An 18,251-nucleotide genomic window follows, 5' to 3' on the forward strand; every position below is an offset into this window, starting at 1 on the left:
GCATATTATACATATTTAATCTAAATCATTTTCTGGCATTAGAATAAATGACCATTTCAGTCCCATTTGATTATGGATGATTGCTTGCATGCCGATCTAGTATAAACAGTATCTTACCAACGTCGTTGTTATGTAATTATGACCCCCTTGTACTTATTATAAGTGTAAAAGCTGTATAATTATCAACACTGGAATAATTGATCAGTTTCAGATATGGCTAAATATCACTTACATGCATTTTGAAACATACCAGGTGAAAAGCAAAAACGAAACTGTGTCAAGCTCGAGATAGCAAATTGTTTCTTTAAAAAACCATAAAAAAGTATTTGTTTATAATGATGCTTTTGTAGTATACCCTAATCAAATAGCAAGTGATATGCATGGAAATAGCTTTATATTATGTATCATGCACATCGATGCGATGAAGGAACAGGGAAATATGTCAAACATTCTATCTTGTTTATGGATATACAAATTGTAGTTGCTGACTGAGATTTAAACTTGTGTCAGATGGGCTGAGCGTTATATATTACGCAAAGTACTGTGGTGTCATTAATTTTCGTGCCAATAAAATTCCGCGGTTTACCGAAATATACAATTTTGTTGGTGCATAAATCCCAGACCTTGATCTAAAAAAAGGATACTTTGTTGATTGTTTGATTTTGCGGTATTGTTTGGTAATTCGTTGATCACCTGATTTCGCGGTATTGTTGGGTGATTCGTTAATCACTTGATTTCGCTGTCTTGTCCAGTAATTCACTGATCACTAGATTTCGTGGTCTTGTTCAGTAATTCACTTAATTTCGTGGTCTTGTTCAGTAATGCGTTGATCACTAGATTTCGTGATCTTGTTCAGTAATTAGTTGTTCACCTGATTTCGCGGTCTTGTTCAGTATTTCGTTGATCACTAGATTTCGTGGTCCTGCTCAACCACGGAAACTACGAAAAATTGCAGTGAAGAATGTGCTCTGAATTAAGAAAATTGTTTCATTTTGAGCTGTCGAAAGGTTCACAAAGTTAATAACTTCTATCATCATTGTAAATGTTGTATGACGGCGAGTTCACTAGCTACTCTGTCGATCCCCCATTACACATGGTACCCTCCACACGGAACGTTATCGTGTAGATTCAAACATCAGGCGTGTAATGTACTTTTTTTTTTACATCACGGACAGATATTGTCTACATTTTTACGTTATCCGAGATACATTATACGCATTTTTTCTACATTATTAAATTTGTCTGAGATAAGCACTGGTACATACAGAATGATAAGTTTTAATAAGGCAAATATTCCGGGTCATCGTGGGAATTTTTTTCTGAAACAATTTAAAGTTAAGTGACATCATTAGAACCATTATCTGTGTAAGTTACTGCCTCCCTGAATTGATTTAATGGTCGACTTTTGAGCAATATCAGAAAATTCCGGTCTATACCGTAAGTACGAGGAACACAACGGAATTTGGTATTAATGAAAGGTGGAAATAATGAATCTTTTCATGAAATATTTCTGGATTTTCTCTTTTCTTTTATGCAAACTTGGTGCCACGAAGAAAGGAAACTTTTTAAATGCACCTATTTTGCGAATCTTGAAATAAAAGGTGAGAAGATTTATGAATATGGTTAATTCAATAGATGTCAACTGTTTAGACGGAAAGTTTTACTTCTGATGTAGTCCAGGTTAGTAAATCATCGAGTTTCTTTTTCCAAATTAAACAAAATTAAAAATATAACTCCAAAAATTCAAGAAGAAAAAAATATGTTCACAGTAATTGTTCAAACAGTGTCGTGTGACGTCTAGTGTGTGTGTGTGTGTGTACCCGGTCACAGTGGACCGATATTTACTCTGTTATGATTTAATCATGAAGCTATAATTTGCTGACGTATTTTGACTGGAGTTGTCACGATGTGACAGTTCGACGCCGATGTAGCAAGCAGATACACTTACCCAGGTAAGGCTACTTGGTTCCATTTACAAACCAGCTGTCTTGTATTTTGTTTCTTGAGACAACTAGCTAAGGAATGAATCCTTGCTGCTAGAGATAAGGTCTTTATTATTTATCTAACCTAAGTTAACCAAGAATAGATCATTTGTGAAATTTATGAAATCTTTTGAATGGGACACATTTTGGCAGGAACAACGGAATGTGTTGATGTAGTAAGTATCGGATCAGTGTGGTCCTAAGCTCTATTTGATCGGGTTGTATTCTTTTAAAACGATCGCATCGTATCATCCGAAAACAGCCACAACCAATCCTTTGCGTATAATCAAATTGCTTGAAAATGGTATAGAACTATAAACACCACTTACGTGTATGTCAGCGTTGCTATGTAAAGGAAATCTTGGTAGATTTTTTTTTCAATTTCTTTTAGAGCATGTTTAACTTGGGATATAGACGACGAGCAGACATTGTTGCTAACAGTCAATGGTGACTGGCAATGGTTACTGTTTTCTGTTCATTGTGTTGTACGGTAACATTAACAAGTGACAAAAACGAGAGCGTTAAGTGACAATGCACCGGCGCGACATTGCAATGAGACCAAAGCGATCTATTAAAAGCCTTAAACATTTTAACAACCATGACCCAGTCTATGTTGTCTAGCTTTCATGGGCTAACTATACTGAAAATGTAAAAAAGAAAAAAAGAAAAAAAAAGAAGAAAAAAAAAAAGAATATCTATGAAAAAAATAAATTCATTACTCATCAGTGTGTGTAAACAACACACTTTTGAACAACTTTGAACTATTGGGTGTGAAACGAATAAAAACTAATCCAACTTCTCCTTTTTATGTTTATTTTGTTCGACAAACATCACCCACATTATCTGTAGAGTATCTCTGATTGATTTATTAAAATTCTGACCACAAGCGACACAAAACTGTTGGAATTAGGCGTTTTAAGCACGTGCAGTTATGCATATCGAGTTTTCAAGTATTTTTTATCCTCAATTATGTAATCAAATCTTGGCGGTTGGCGATAAGGAAATCTGTGCTTCATTCATATCTTTTGATTTGTGAATGAGTAAACCATATGTTGTCATACATATTATTTGTGGTTGACTAAGAATCATAAAGATGCTCTAGAAAATCACTTTTGATCAGATCATGTACTTGAGGTTATGGTGCTATCGTCTGCTCGTATCAGAGTTGAGCAGACGTGATCGAACGATATCGAGAATCCTCCATTGGACGTGGTAGAATGGGTTGAATTCTATCGTAAAAAATGGTCCATTGAACTCGATATTGCTCTTTGAGAATTCAAGATCTTATATTATTTTTTAAAAATTCCTTTGATATTAGTTGTATAAACGAGCCCCCCTTTTCTATTGAATTTTTTCTTTTACAAATCTTTCAGATAATCATTGGACCAATAAGTGCTTCTCGTTTTTTCTTTTTCCTTTTGGTTTCATTTGTATCTAATGACCGGGGATGCTAACAATCCCCGAGACATTCGACATTTGCACTGTCAGATTTCACTTAACAAACCATATAGCGCTATTATGTAGTGCTTCAACAAAGTCGCATCCTCTCTGATACATAGTGTACATGATTAATTAATGATACCAATTAAGTTTCTTTCACAGTTTTAACATCTCGTAACAAGTTGTGGTTTTAAAACGGCCGAGGATTTCCGTTCCTCTGATTCATTGAAATACCTAGGAAGACTCTGGTTGAATTAATATCTAGTCTTTCACTTTCCTCTGCCATACGTTGCTTGTAGACATGAACGGAAATGATTATAGTTATGTTATAACACTGTACAAGTCAAAATAGATCTGTCGTTGTTTTACTCATTCCCGACCGTCACTTAGATAGTAATCCAATAATTGACAATTTAAAATGCATATGTCCACACATGACCATGTCGTCTTTCCAAGTGTTTAGAGTTTTTTATATATATATATATATATATATATATATATATATATATATGTGTGTGTGTGTGTGTGTGTGTGTGTGTGTGTGTGTGTGACCAAACTTAATTCACTGATACCCCATGTCTTCGTGTATTTCATTCTCTGATGAATCTGTTTTGGCATTTGTTTTAATACATGCGCCGGTAATTAAAAACAATACGACTGATGTCTGTCGGAATTTATTCGCTGTAAACAAAATATATGTCCCTATGTAACCTGTCGTTGGACACTCAGCCAAACAATATATAATAATTATATATATTCATAATTCAGTGATACACATGTATAGATTTGTACCTAGTAAGTGTACGTACTTTAGAATTTTCAGGTCACCAAGAGCTGTTGGCAGTGCAAACAGGAAACTATCAACAAATGTCGAACTACTGGTATTAATTTTAACAAGTGGTCAGAACTACGTGTTTATAAACAAACCCTTCGTACTATACTTCACCCCAATATTTTGTAAGCCGAACCTAATACGTTTGACTGGGATTACTTGTGTATCTCCGAAGTCAATCTTATCTTTATTCTCCTCCACAAAACCATATTGTACATGGTGACGTCACGTCATTCTGTAGACAGACCTTATCGACTTTGGAATTTCCCCCCGAACATCACTTCCTAGTCTGTGTGATATGCAAAAGATGATGCAACATCAGATTTCCTGAACTGTAATCTCTTTCAAAGTACTAGCTCTGTTTCATGTGACCTTGGCATTAACTATCGCAGTGCCAATCTTCAGTTTGACACATTATTCTGCGGTTTTATGTCCATCTACGTTGATAAGACAACATTTGAATGCATTTACTAGTAGACCAACTGTTTTTGTCCGCAATCTCGTCTTGATACATGTAGGTGGTTCAAGGTCACCACAATTACGTCATCTAAGGAGATTAGGCATGCAATGCCCGGAAATGCAGACTGTCGTCTGCTGTTAGTTACCCCTTGGTGGTCCAAAAACAAAAGATCCAAACCATCTGGATGGTAACTTTTTACACCTGTAACACCTGTAAAGAAGGAATGTTAAATGTGATTTAAACTGATGTGGCTGACATTTATCATCAGTATATTTTATTTTCTTCCACTATCTATCGTTTGACATTATCGCTAATATGTTTTTTGGGAGGTGAAAGAAATAAAGTAAAAATTATCCTACTCCATAACTCGCATATAAATCAATACGCTTGTGTCGGAGTGTATAACCTGGCGGTGATTACACGAGTTTAATGGACCAATGAATGAGGATACTGTTAAAGATAAACTTTTAATGTTGTTAATTCAGGATGTTACTAATGATAATGAATTATTTGGCTCGGTGGCTTGGCTCTGTACAAGATAGGAAATGAATAGTTAGTAAAATGTTTTAAAATCTTTCACTATAGTAGAGAAATTATCATTGACTTTTTGTTTTGGTTGGTACCCAGATTTCAAATCGACTTCAAATCACAGTTAAACATATGATATCAGTGTCAGAATGAAACAACCCTGTATTTATAATCAAAGTTATGTATGATTATTGTATGTGAGACAAAGCTTTTTTTTAGTATGTGCTTCTCTAGCATCATTGATAAAGACGTGTATTATAAAGTAAGAATTCCACACCACAAATTTAATCACGGCGTTTAGTTCTTGTTGAGGATATACGGCAAATGCTTCCAAATTCTTACTTAGAGTCAGACCCCTCACAGATCTTAAAGCAACTGGGAAAATAGAAATAGAATAAGTAGAGTCTCGTTTTGTAGTAACATGAATAAATCGATATTTAGGACATCTTCCCGAACCCTTCTTTAAAAAAAATATTAACGAAACTTTTCTCCATACCAAAACCAGTATTGTATTTTTTTTGTACTATACATGTTTTTTTTTTTTATGAAAAGGAAAAACCACAGACAAATTCTGAAATACATTATTCTTGTAAAGCGTAGTTCCTGTGATTCTATCGTAATGAAGTAAACTGGATGCTCGCTTGCGATAGAATCACATCGTAAGGGACATATCTCTAACATCAAAGCTCTTGTCTTAAATTCTTTCCGTTGTCTTTCGTCATTTCTATTAAACCCAGTCAAGGCAAAACCAACGTGTGTACATGCAAATGTTTTCTTTTTAAGATTCTTCTGTACGTTAGATTTTAATGCCTTTTGTACTTCTATATTTATTTAACAGCATATTTCGATATCACATACCAAGCCCTGTCTGACTTGTGAGCACTAAGTCCACTTAATGGTATTGCGTTGCAAATGTATAAACGTTAAGAAATATTATGCCAATGCATAATTATTGGTTTTGTTTTATGGTTTGTCGATTTGTCATTATAAGGTGTGAATCGGGGATGGGTTCTGAGTTCATTGTTTTCGTTAATTGCGAAAAACCTCAAGCTTATCATCATTTTCATAAGAAATCTGTATTTGTAACAAATCGTCAATGGCCGAGATGAAGGAAGAAAAGATAACCCAGGTAGATCTGTACATTCACGTTACGTAGAGGGTCAGTATTTACATGTTGATAAAAGATAATACATGTTCATGTTGTAATTTGTTATTCTGCTACATTTTCCAGATGTTCACGTAGGTTTATATGTATATCTACCGAGGTTTCCGTAAGTCAGGCTTAAACCTATCTTTCTCAATATGTTTTCCTTAGTTCAATTTTAAAATATTTACATCCCTAACAATCCATCTTTTGTAAATAAAAATCAAACAACGGTTTTCAAAATTATGGCGAAACATCTTACATATGTTCAATATTTTTGCCCTAAATCATAATTTATCGCTTTACATATTCTTTAAATATCTTCTTCGCTGACTTGTAAGACGTATGGTAATCTGATTTTTTGTTTCTTTTACAGCTTTTGTTAATGCGAATTTTTATTTTAAAAAATTGTAATCTGACATTTACTAGAATCTACCAATTCACCTGACTTCATTGATTATGCGTTATTCTATTTTACGTCTCTCTGTCTCGACATAGTTGTGCCCGCGTGCACTTCTTCTACTCTAGGTAACTGTCAAAAACTGCACATTAAAGGTCCGTCATAAATCAAGTTCGTTTCATTATAAAAAGCTTCGTAATTTCCTTTTAAAGGACACCTTCAAACTCATTTGAACAACTCCCCAGTCAAAGGAAATTCACCATGATAATGCATAGTGGATAAATGAACTGCAAACATTTGATTGATTCGTGTTTGATTCATATTCAGGATTCACACAGTACTTTTATTCCACATCTTGTGAATGAAAATGGAAGGGATGCGACAAAGCTTACACACCAAAGAAGCATTGCATTGGGGAATTTCGCTGAATATGGTTGGAAATTCTGCCAATTTTGGCAAACGTTATTATACTAAGTATATATTTGTTCATGTGTTTCCAGGAAAAAACAGTATATTTCAGCTTTCCCGTATTTTTGAAATTGCCTTTCAATGAGAAAAAATAGAAATTATAGTATACAATGAAATATTGAAAGATTAAGACAAAATATATTGGTAATTTTATTGTGTAATGTAGTTTGACGACATGTTAAGCTGCAGCGATACAAATGCGGGATTGTAATTCTATTTTTATCGTAGAAACTCTCACGCCACAGTATGTGGACTTTTTTACTTTGTTTGAATGCGTCTGCGTGTAGAACAACCAATCATGAATCAAACTCCAACCTTTGACTCGAACTTGATCAAACTTTACGGTATTCTTTGAAAAAAATAGTCAGCACTTTCAATTGTAAACGTCTCTTTTAGTGTAATTACAATGCAAGTTTTTAATGCTTATGATATAATTTGAAATTTGTAACGTTTGAACACTTGTTAACATTGATGACGATATGCTCTTGTTGTTGCCTGGTTAAAGTTGTGACACAAAATGTATCAGCCTTGTATTCCAATGAACGGTTGTCCTTAGTGTGTGTGTGTGTGGGGGGGGGGGGGGGGGGGGGGGGGGGGTCATTCGAGGTTCCCTGTGATAGAAAAATTAAATACGACTACATTGTATATCGCTTCGCAAAGTCGCCAGTGTATCCGCCTACATGCAACGTTCAAGTATGATAACACGTATACATATGCAAAGTGTCACACAGTTATGAAGACTGTCATAGGGAAGTATAAAATCAATAACTACTCGATGTAACATCTTATTCACAAACACCACTCCTTTAATTTTAATAAAATTAAATATTCTAAGGTACGGTTCTTCAGTCCCTTCTTATTAATGACATTGTGGGTCAGTGCAATAAAAAAAACAACACAACTGTAACCAAAATCTCCAACTGTTTTCATGCATTGTATTCCGCAATTAACGGTAGTATGATTGCATCATTAGTCCATTCTCATGCCTACACGAAGGACGCGCTCTCCGAATCGGGGAATATTGCGGTAAGATCGGAGCTTTTACTTTATTTTCTTCATGAATTTGTATAATTGTAACAATAGGTGGATTGTTTTCATGTCAGACTTTATATATCTGTAGGTGTTTCAAACATATTTTAATTAAAATTTACAATTCAAGAGATCTATTTGATATTTCTCATGAAACCTAATATTAAATCACTCTCTTGTTACAATTATACTTATTGATATTAAGCTTATCATCATTAATAAGCTATCACACATAACGAAACTTCCTGTTATCACTTTTCGACCTATTGCATCATCACCTGCGTGTCTTTTATTATCATATTTAAATTTCATGTTTAAATTTCGTGCCTACATTCTCAATTGAATGCTATGCAAACAACAAGAGCACGCGATAGAGATGAGTTGCTACGACTAGCGTAATGTTAAATGAGTTTTGAAATGTATACAAGTAAATCAAAAAGATACTACATTTTAAAGTACAATTATCGATGTTATAGTAGAAAATATTCAAGTGACACGGTTCACGTTACATATGTACACAAACAATTCCAGACATTGTATCACGTGACTTATATACAGGTATACATAGTTACTCGTAGCGTTGAATTTGTATGATTTAGTGAATACAGAGGAAATTCGAGCTGGAGAAGACTTATTTTCTTCGAATTTTATATTTACAATCATTGAACAGATACAATACCAGTCACAACGAAAAGATTATTGTTTGAAATATTCGAAAACGCATTGCCTGACAAACATGAATGTCCAGAAAATATATAAAATCATACGTCTTCGCCGCCATTAACAGTGTTGGAAATTCTCTAAGTTTCTCCCAGGCAAGCAGTCTTATGAAAATTTATACGGTATCTTGTAATTTTTCTGCACCCCTATACTACTTTTAACCTCAAAAGTAGTCCTGATTAAGTAATCTTTAGCTAACACTTATGTTATCTGCATTATATTTGCAAGTTCAAGCCTTTTTTGAATAGTTCAGAAACTGGGGTCAATGGAAATGTTCACGTTGTCACGTATAAAAGAGTAAGATTTTGTTAAAACCATCGATCATGTTGTAAGTTGTTCTGTGGCCCTTTTCAGAAATGCTCGTAAACTGAAATTGCGTGAATATTTTTTCGATAAACTAAAGAAAATTGAAAAGTTGATATTACGAATTCCCGGCCCTTTCTGAAAATAAAAACAGAAGGCCTAAATCAATGATACATGGTATTTGCTGCTAAGTCCAGCTTTTTTCTATTTTTGTTTGTTTGTTATAATTTCAATAACACCATTCGAAATCTGCTGAATACTGAAATTTGCAATAACAAGTGCACAAGTTAATACAATTTGTGCTTCTTTAGATGCAATGTTATTCTATAAATATCATCCAGTGCTGCCTGAAAAAATCTCCCTACGGGAAATATTCTTCATTGAGATATTCTAACAGTAATAATGCTAAAAGAATATATACTTCAAGAAAATTGCAAATCATGAATCATTTCAGATGATAAGTATTGAGCGTTAATGACACATGTATAAAAACGGAAAGTAGACACAACCAACCCACCAGCCATTAAAATGGCCATCACAGAGGGGAAATGTAATTTAAGGGCGACCGTTCTTTGCACAGAACACGAATAGTCAGAGCACTTCCGAGAATCACTAAGGAATGACCTCCCTTTTCTGGATATATCAAGGGTTTCCTCCATTTCCTAGAATACTGACAGCCCCATTAAACAGTGACACTCCATACGGATTCATCGGGGCTGAATATCTCTTCCCGCTGTAGTGTATTTAAGGCCCAAAGCGCGTGCAAATACACCCGAGTGCTCTCTAGAGTGTGTAATGATCTTGTTGCGGCCTTCAATTTAGACACATTGAAGACATTTGTTTAACAATTTTCACTTATATTAACAATGATAATTCAATATATCCCAGGGAACTCAAAATAAAAGACACCAACATGTCTTCCACATTGATACATGTTTGAACGTTTTGCTGAAGACAGACGTTAATAGTAAACTAACAACTCATCTTTATGACAAACGGGATGATTTCAGCTTCTCCATCGTCAACTCTCCATATCTATGTAGCAATATTCCATTATCACCTGCGTATAGTGTTTGCGTCTTCCAACTGATTCGATACGCGAGAGCTTGTTCTGCGTATAATCAATATCTAAACCGAGGCAGGCTACTGACAAATAGATTGATGTTACATGGATTTCAACAATCTGGTTTAAAGTCAGCATTTTGCAAATTATATGGTCGTTACAATGATCTTATTTTCACGTGCTACCTTCATTATGTCGAATGCTGTCTGACGTGTTTCATACGAATTGTTAGACTACTGATTTTGACTACGGATTACTTCGTTTACCTGATTAACATAGAGGGCTCACGACGGGTGTGATCGGCCAGCAGGGGATGCTTAATCCTCCTAGTCACCTGGTCCCACCTCTGATGTTTCTAGGGGTCCGTGTTTACCCTGTCTTGCTTGAATTTTGTATTCTCTATAGGATTATGAGATTGGTCACTGTTGGTTATATTCACTCTTTCATTCTTATTATAATTTTTTGTTTCCGTAGGGATCCGGGTTAGATTAGGTCCTCATCACCCCTTGCTTGTCGTAAGAGGCGACCAAATGGGGCGGTCCTTCGATGAGACCGTGTTACAGCAGGTGTGGCACGATAGAGATATCTCCCTGCTCAAAGGCCGTGAGCGCCAGCACAAGCCTAAATTTTGCAGCCCTTCACCAGCAATGGTGACATATCCATATGAGTGAAAAATTCTCGAGAGGGACGTTAAACAATATTCAACCAATCAATAAACTTTTTGTAGTACTCTCTCTCTCATCGATTGACTTTTTGCAAGTTGGCTATTAAGCAATATTTCTATGAGATTTTGCAATATTCATTAACTGTACCAATGCTTTGCATTTTTCAGTCTAAATGCGGATTCTGCTGAAAACCGATATTTAATTCTTTCTGCCGGAAAAAATACTCTGTAACTGAATTCGACAGCTCTTCAGCATAAATCAGCATATATATATATATATTTTTTTTTATCATATCTCCAACAGCAATTTTTTCCCCTGTTTATATCAATTGCATAAATCATTCCTCCGTTTTATAAAGAGAAGAAAGTTAAATTGACATAGCTATGAATAGATGGTTGGTCCCGTTATAGACGCTGCAGATGTTTGCACTGTGTTATGTAACTATATATCATTTGATTACCGAATGTGTCACTATCTACCGCAAAGTAGGTCAAAGTTAGAAATAAGTAACCTTGTCTATTTCACTCTCTTTACCATTTTTATAAAGTCAATAAAAGGAGTCCAAATGTAATATTTCCACTGAATGATTTAAATCTAATATATGAATGGTAAAACTTAAAAAATAAAAATACTTACAAAAAGTATGGTTTATACAAAAAAATCATTATAATTAGAAAATTTCAGAGCTCTGCCTGAAAGATAGATTTATTGAATAACAAGCCTTTAAACCAGCAATGTAGGGGTTCAGTATGTCATTCTAAAAATAATACTTGATTTACCTTTTTGAATAAAAATATCACAAGGATGCGTGGGTATTGATAAAATTAATAGGTATATTCTATACCGCTGTACTTCCCGCCTGTTTTCTGTAATCAATATGGTATCTGTACAGTTATCTTTAAAATCAACACATTCCCTTTGAAGTCTGTAACAGAGAAAGAAAAACTGAAAGTAGACGGGCAGAATGTTTACTGATAGTAACATAAGTTGTAAGACCTCTGCAGCGCTTATGAATGGAGACAATCTGGAGAGTTACGTCACGGCTGGCTGCTATCCACGTGTACTGATTGACGGTTCTTCATTAATAAACAAGCATATTAATTGTTATAATGCTCAGGTAACAATGTGAATCTTGACAGTAGAGCTTATTCTCCGACTGGAGCTGCCCACGAATGAAGGATTGTGGAGATAGCATGTTGGGGTCATTTTTATACGCCATGCATGGGTAGAGATACATTTGTAAAATCACAGAGCTCCACTAAGCTGTCAGCTTTAATAGAAACCCCACAGTGTATCTCCTAACTAAAAACCACCGACAAACACAGTTCAACAAAATACGAAATAAGATACATGAACCACTGATTGAGCCTCGTGTTGTCTAATTATATATCTGTGCATTCCTTTTCTATCATTTTATATTGCAGATCTGGTATCGAAAATCGTCACAGTTTCCAGCACACTTTACCGAGGTGTTCTCAAGACGACTCCGTAGTTTCGTATGGACATTACGATGCGTTAACTAGAAAAGACAGGTGTTTCAGATGTTGTGATAGGGAGATAGAAAAGAAATTCTGGTCAAACAGTTCCTGCAATACCCTACCTAGCCATCACAGAACAAATGAAAAGTCTATAGGAAAGTGGATTTCATTTATACAGAGTTCTAAAATGCTTCGTCTTGGAGGAAGGTTCCTTGTGGTGCTTGTGTTTGTGTCTGTATTAGGAATTATATTCGGACGTTCTTCATCAGCAAGAGTTAGTGACTCGGACAAAATCCATCTTGGGGAAGAAGCAAAATTAGTAATGGTACGTATTTCAAATGTATGAACAAGACAACATCGCGTACACGCAATGCTGTGGTACTAAGTTAAGCACCGTGTCTCTTACTGTATCATTTAGTGTTTCAGGGACAATTTCTTATTATATTCAATATTAGGAAGACAACTTGAATGTCTCTACAGTCACGCTGATGCGTCCTAGTAATTAACGTATATCAGATTTCTTGAACTCTTTCCATTATAAGTTATACCATTTAAAACACTGTGAACATCGATGACAGGTAGTTATATGTATAAAAATATAAATAATGAGATTTATACACGTTATGTGTAATTTAATCAATAGACCTTTTGAAATTAAATATTTTAGGAAAGTACCAGAAATATTTTATTTTTGATTTACATATAAGGTTTTTTGTGTGAATATTGCGCTATATTTAGGCGATTTAAGGACATCATGTAGAACACATTGATAGCATATCAGCATTTAGTGCAGAGTTCTATTATTGAACCATTGATCTAACCGTACAATTATATCTAGCTATGCAAGGAAATACCCATATTTTCATATCCAAAAAATCCTTAATCTTGTCTTATTTTTATCATATGCAAAGCAGAGTATGACTCAACTGAAGAGTGTTTAGTGCAATTTTTGCATTTCCTGACTTTGCCCATTTACAAGATAAAACTTATTACAAAAGCTATTATAACATTACATAATTAAACATTTCCTGATAAGGTGTGTGAAGACCAGTGTCATTTCGGAGAATTGTCACTTAGTAAGAAACATAGCCTATGCTAAATGCTATCATAAAACACGCGCTTGAAACCAAACATTTTTATAAGTTTATGTTATTTTCGGTAGCCGAAAGTGTAACTCTTTTTGATTATGTAACTGTGATAAAAGATTATGGAAAAATATCAATGAAGAAGAAAAAAAGTAAGTGAAAAAAACTGGACAACAGGTGCGCCGATGCTTGTTATAAAGACGTGTTATTTACTGGATTTCTAATCAGTTTCGAAATCTTCAAAGTGAAGACTACCAAAAAATCATAGCATTTTTTTTTCAATTTATGTACTGTACAGAAAAAAAAAAATCCTAGAGCTTTTTGGAATCGGAGTGTTTCAACAGATTCAGTGGCTTAGCATATAAGTTTATTCACCTGCCTATCCCTTAGAAAACGTATAACTGTGTTCCTTTGGTTTTCTAAATATAATGCTATCAGTGTAATATTTTCTATTTTTGAAGCTATGCATGATTCGGAAGCATCAATCTATACTACAAGATTCGCACAAACAGAAGAATAAATAAAAAAAAAATGCAGTCAATTAAAAAACAAATGCACTCTATTTTAATTTTGAAAACATATCAATGAGAATTTTTCTTTATCAATTCTGGTTTTTAAGGATATATTTGATAACAATAATTCAGAAACTTTTTTAAAAATTTGATTTTCAAACATCAGTTACATATGCAGTGGCGGATCCGGGATTCCCGAAAAGGGGGACCCACAAGTAAAAGTCAAGTAATAGCCAAAATACCCAGCCATTATGGGTGCCAAATCTGAAGTTTTACTCACATTATTTCTGAATTTGTTGCGGGGAAAAAAGGGGGGCCTGTCCCTTTAAATCCGCCACTGGGGGAGGGGGGGGGGCTTGCCCCTCTAAATCCGCCACTGGCATGTTCATATACTGTCAACCTTGCACACTTCCACACATAATTCAAAAGCCATATGTGTATATGAATATTTTCCCTGCCATGTTAGATTGGTATTACTAGTTCTTGACCTCCTTAATTTCAATTTTTTTGTTTTCGTTTTTACAGCATAAAATACAACCAGTAAAAATGAGAGTATTTCATCAACACGCCAAGAATGTATCTAAATACCATTTGCACAATTATCATGACATGTTAAGGATATTTTTCAAAAATCCGAATGTAAGTGACAGAGAGATAGACTTGTTTCTTCGACGAAAGACATTGGAGGACATTTTACCGGAAGAAGGATTCTCCAAACGGGATTATGATTATGTGAATGACGAAGCCGACTATGAAGAAGATCAGTTAGACTGTAAGTGGCTTTATATACAGTAAAAGTCTGAATATTTGTCATTTTCGGATTAGTGCTGCACTGACCAGAATATGTTCTACATAATATCATGCATCCAATTCAATTCCATTTTCATTATAGATTCACATTACATTTCTCCTGTCGTGAAAGTTTTCAATCTGCCACTTTATTGGAGAAAACAGGGAAAACATGTTTGGAATGCTACAACATACTACATCTTTGTAGAGCCACAATGGCTTGATCATTCCAAGCATTGACTAGTAAATCTGCATGTGCATGCAGATAGATAGCATCGTAAGCAAGGCGTCACGCGTCACATTATATAGAAGTCTTGGCAACCCACTTTACTATGACTGCTTAAAGATGGTCAGTAAGTTCTTCTCATTTAGTGGTGTTCTTATCTCTTGGTGGTACTTTTTTGTATTAATCTGTTGCCCTTTAAACAACATGCTGTATTCAACCAAAACCACTGCCTCTGATGAAACAGATGGATTTAGTAATACAGGGTTAATTTGTAGGATTGTTTCATTGAACCTTCTGAAAAAACCGTATCCGTTTATATTAATTCACTGTTTTCCGAACAGATAATGGGCTGGTTCCTAAAGACTTATGTCCGTTATCATGTAACAAAACGGTTATCGAAATCTCTTGGCAGAGATGCTCCTAAGAGTTCAAGGACACGGTGCGAAAGTTCGCCATGCTAAAGCCGTTTGTTATTGTTAGACCGAATTCAAATGGGCATTATATCATAAAAAACTTCTCTTCGTTGCGAAACAAGCACTTACAAACGAGCATACCATACATTGCATATGGAACATGTCATTGCATCATTTGCATGAATGACGAGGAACAGCCTCGGTGTATATCATTTCAGTCTATATCAAATGCAGAACTTGAAGTTTACAACTGTCACCTGTCACTCATGGATATTGGGATGAAAGGAGAGGTTAAATTTAAAGTGAGATATATTTTAAGTATTTATATTCTTCAAAAGCTTCTCGCAGGGGAGACGGGGACCTTTTCCGACCTTTTGTTTGTCGAGTCGGCTTACCAGTTGAACCCGCCACCGCATAGTTTTTCTCAGTACTTTGCAGAGCGCAATCTCTTTCCCCATGCTGCGAATCCAAATAATATCAACATTCCATCATCCAAAATTCAGTCTTTGCACTTAGAATCAACATTTCATTTACGTTTATTCCGTAATATTGCATACATATAAGATTGCATAACAATCGTCATCACAGTTAATACGTATCACTTCGTTCTTTCAGATCTTTAATTCATAAATTTTCTTTCAAAAGCCAGATGCGATGTATCTTCTGGGTGTATTTGTAATGGCAATTTGTAAGTTATTGATTCCAATGATTTAGTGAGGTTTAACATAACATTGTTACCATTCATTCCATTTCTTTTAACAGTAGCCGACCAAGCCACACAGCATTACGCACATGTGTTGGATCACCCGTATTCATCATGCCATGAACCAAAACCGGAAGTGATTTACATTCCACCGGAAGGACATAAAAAGTTTATTCCGGAATATACTATCCTTCATCGATGTAGGAATACTACCGGGTGTTGCTGGGACAAATCTCAGACTTGTACCGTTAGAAACCTTGAAATCGTCACACGGACTTTCTTCGTAAGTACTCGATTGCATTATGCAGGTATCAATAACCTTGTAGACAATGGATTGTAAGGTAGAGTGTGTTCGATCAAGATCGTAGGAAATCCAACTTTGTTAACCGGACTACTAAATTAGTTTTATATATATAGATATTTCTAAAGCAAACAGGTTAGTGAGGCAAATCAAGCCTTTTTCTATCAAGTGGAAATTCAGTACCTAATATGATTTGCAGCTTTCTTTTTGTGGCGGGTAGCCTAGTGTGTCGTTCAACTTTGCAGCCGCTACCATATTGAATATAGTCATCGGCACGGCAGGACAAATTTCCGGTTTTTGTGCACGTGATTTTCTTCTTTGTAATGTCGCAAATATCAGTAGTGTCCATGTATTGAATGGAAAGGTGGCACACATCTACAATGTACCCCGATACACCCGATTCTTAAACTTTTCCCACCAATATCTTAAATACTGTTTTGGTTCAAATGTAAAAATTATTTGTTAAGTACATAGTAAAGAGGAAAAAAGAAGCTTTTTATAACCTGAAAGTAGATGATAAGATTTTTAATCACCTAGATATAAAGGAAATAAGTAAAAAAAAAAAAAAAGAGAGAGAGAGAGAGAGAGAGAGAGAGTTGAGTATTTCTTTTTATATTTTGTACTCTTACAATAAACTGAGGTCGGCTACCTCCCATACATCAACTTAACACACAAACCATTTGTCTTCCGTGCTGAGAAGGCCGTCTGGATACTTATAAGTGGGACTAGATGCATATACACATTTTTTTCATAAGTAATGATAAGCGCTGGTTATCCGACATCATGTACTTCATTATATTCTGCAGTGTTTGTGAATATTTAGCGGAAATTCATTTGAAAATTTTAAGTAGGCTTTTGAAACAAGTCATATTCAATTTGTTATAAAGCCAAGGTAAAAGTGTAAGAAATATGCAACGATCGGTGTTCTCGATGATCTGCTTCTTTTGTATAGGTGGTAGACATGCTCTCTGATGATACAATAACACCGGACGAGGCGGAGCAGCTTTACCTGGAAAACCATACATCTTGTCATTGCCAGCTCATCAACCCACAGCCCGGGTAAGGGGGAAAAAGTCAAAGCTGGAAGGAGTATAATTTATATTTAACTCAGTGATAGAGTCAGAGTCATTCCCATTCCACTTGTGAAAAAAATAAAATAAAATGTGCTTCCCTACCTAGAATGCCCATATTTCACATTTATAGTAACACGATTTCCCCCTTTACAAGTACTCTATTTCACGCATGCATTACTTGATAATAGTGTGTAACAACTCTTTGCTTCTTCTATGTTTCTGTATAGCGTTGTATAATGGTAATGAGATTCATTGAATGATTGATTGACTGACCAACAGTAAGGAAAACTAATGCACTTTGAAATTGTATTGATGATTAGACGTTGGTTATTTTATTGGTATCAACCATAATCATAGCTAAAACTAAATTACCATAGCAAAAACACCTTAATAAACTCTTGAAAATTTTGTCTCGGTGAATAGAATTTGTATCTTTCTGATTCCAGATGTGACCAACAGTGTCCAAGTCCATTCCGAAAGGTCCGCACGGGAGATACCTGCACGTGCGACTGTCCTCACGACCGACTGCATTGTGTTGAGATCAAATGGGGAATTGAAGCTTTGAGCACAGAGAGTTTTAAGTAAGAATTCTGTAGTGTTTTTAGTAAATAGTTTGTGAAATTTTGAAATGAATCCG

The 18,251-nt window shown here is 35.1% G+C and overlaps 1 protein-coding gene across 1 annotated transcript in view; it reads left to right on the top strand.

Annotated features, from left to right (window-relative positions):
• The window catches only part of LOC125680128 (uncharacterized), a 45,704-nt gene that overhangs the window by 6,999 nt on the left and 20,454 nt on the right, over positions 1–18,251 (top strand). Inside the window, exons 3-7 of the mRNA XM_056153519.1 lie at positions 12,459–12,837; positions 14,635–14,881; positions 16,300–16,523; positions 17,494–17,600; positions 18,061–18,195. Of these exons, the coding sequence (XP_056009494.1) occupies positions 12,459–12,837; positions 14,635–14,881; positions 16,300–16,523; positions 17,494–17,600; positions 18,061–18,195 (1,092 nt within the window). The remainder of the gene's footprint in view (positions 1–12,458; positions 12,838–14,634; positions 14,882–16,299; positions 16,524–17,493; positions 17,601–18,060; positions 18,196–18,251) is intronic.

Source organism: Ostrea edulis, chromosome 2 (genome assembly GCF_947568905.1).
Source record: "Ostrea edulis chromosome 2, xbOstEdul1.1, whole genome shotgun sequence".
NCBI classification, from domain to species: Eukaryota; Metazoa; Mollusca; class Bivalvia; order Ostreida; family Ostreidae; genus Ostrea; species Ostrea edulis.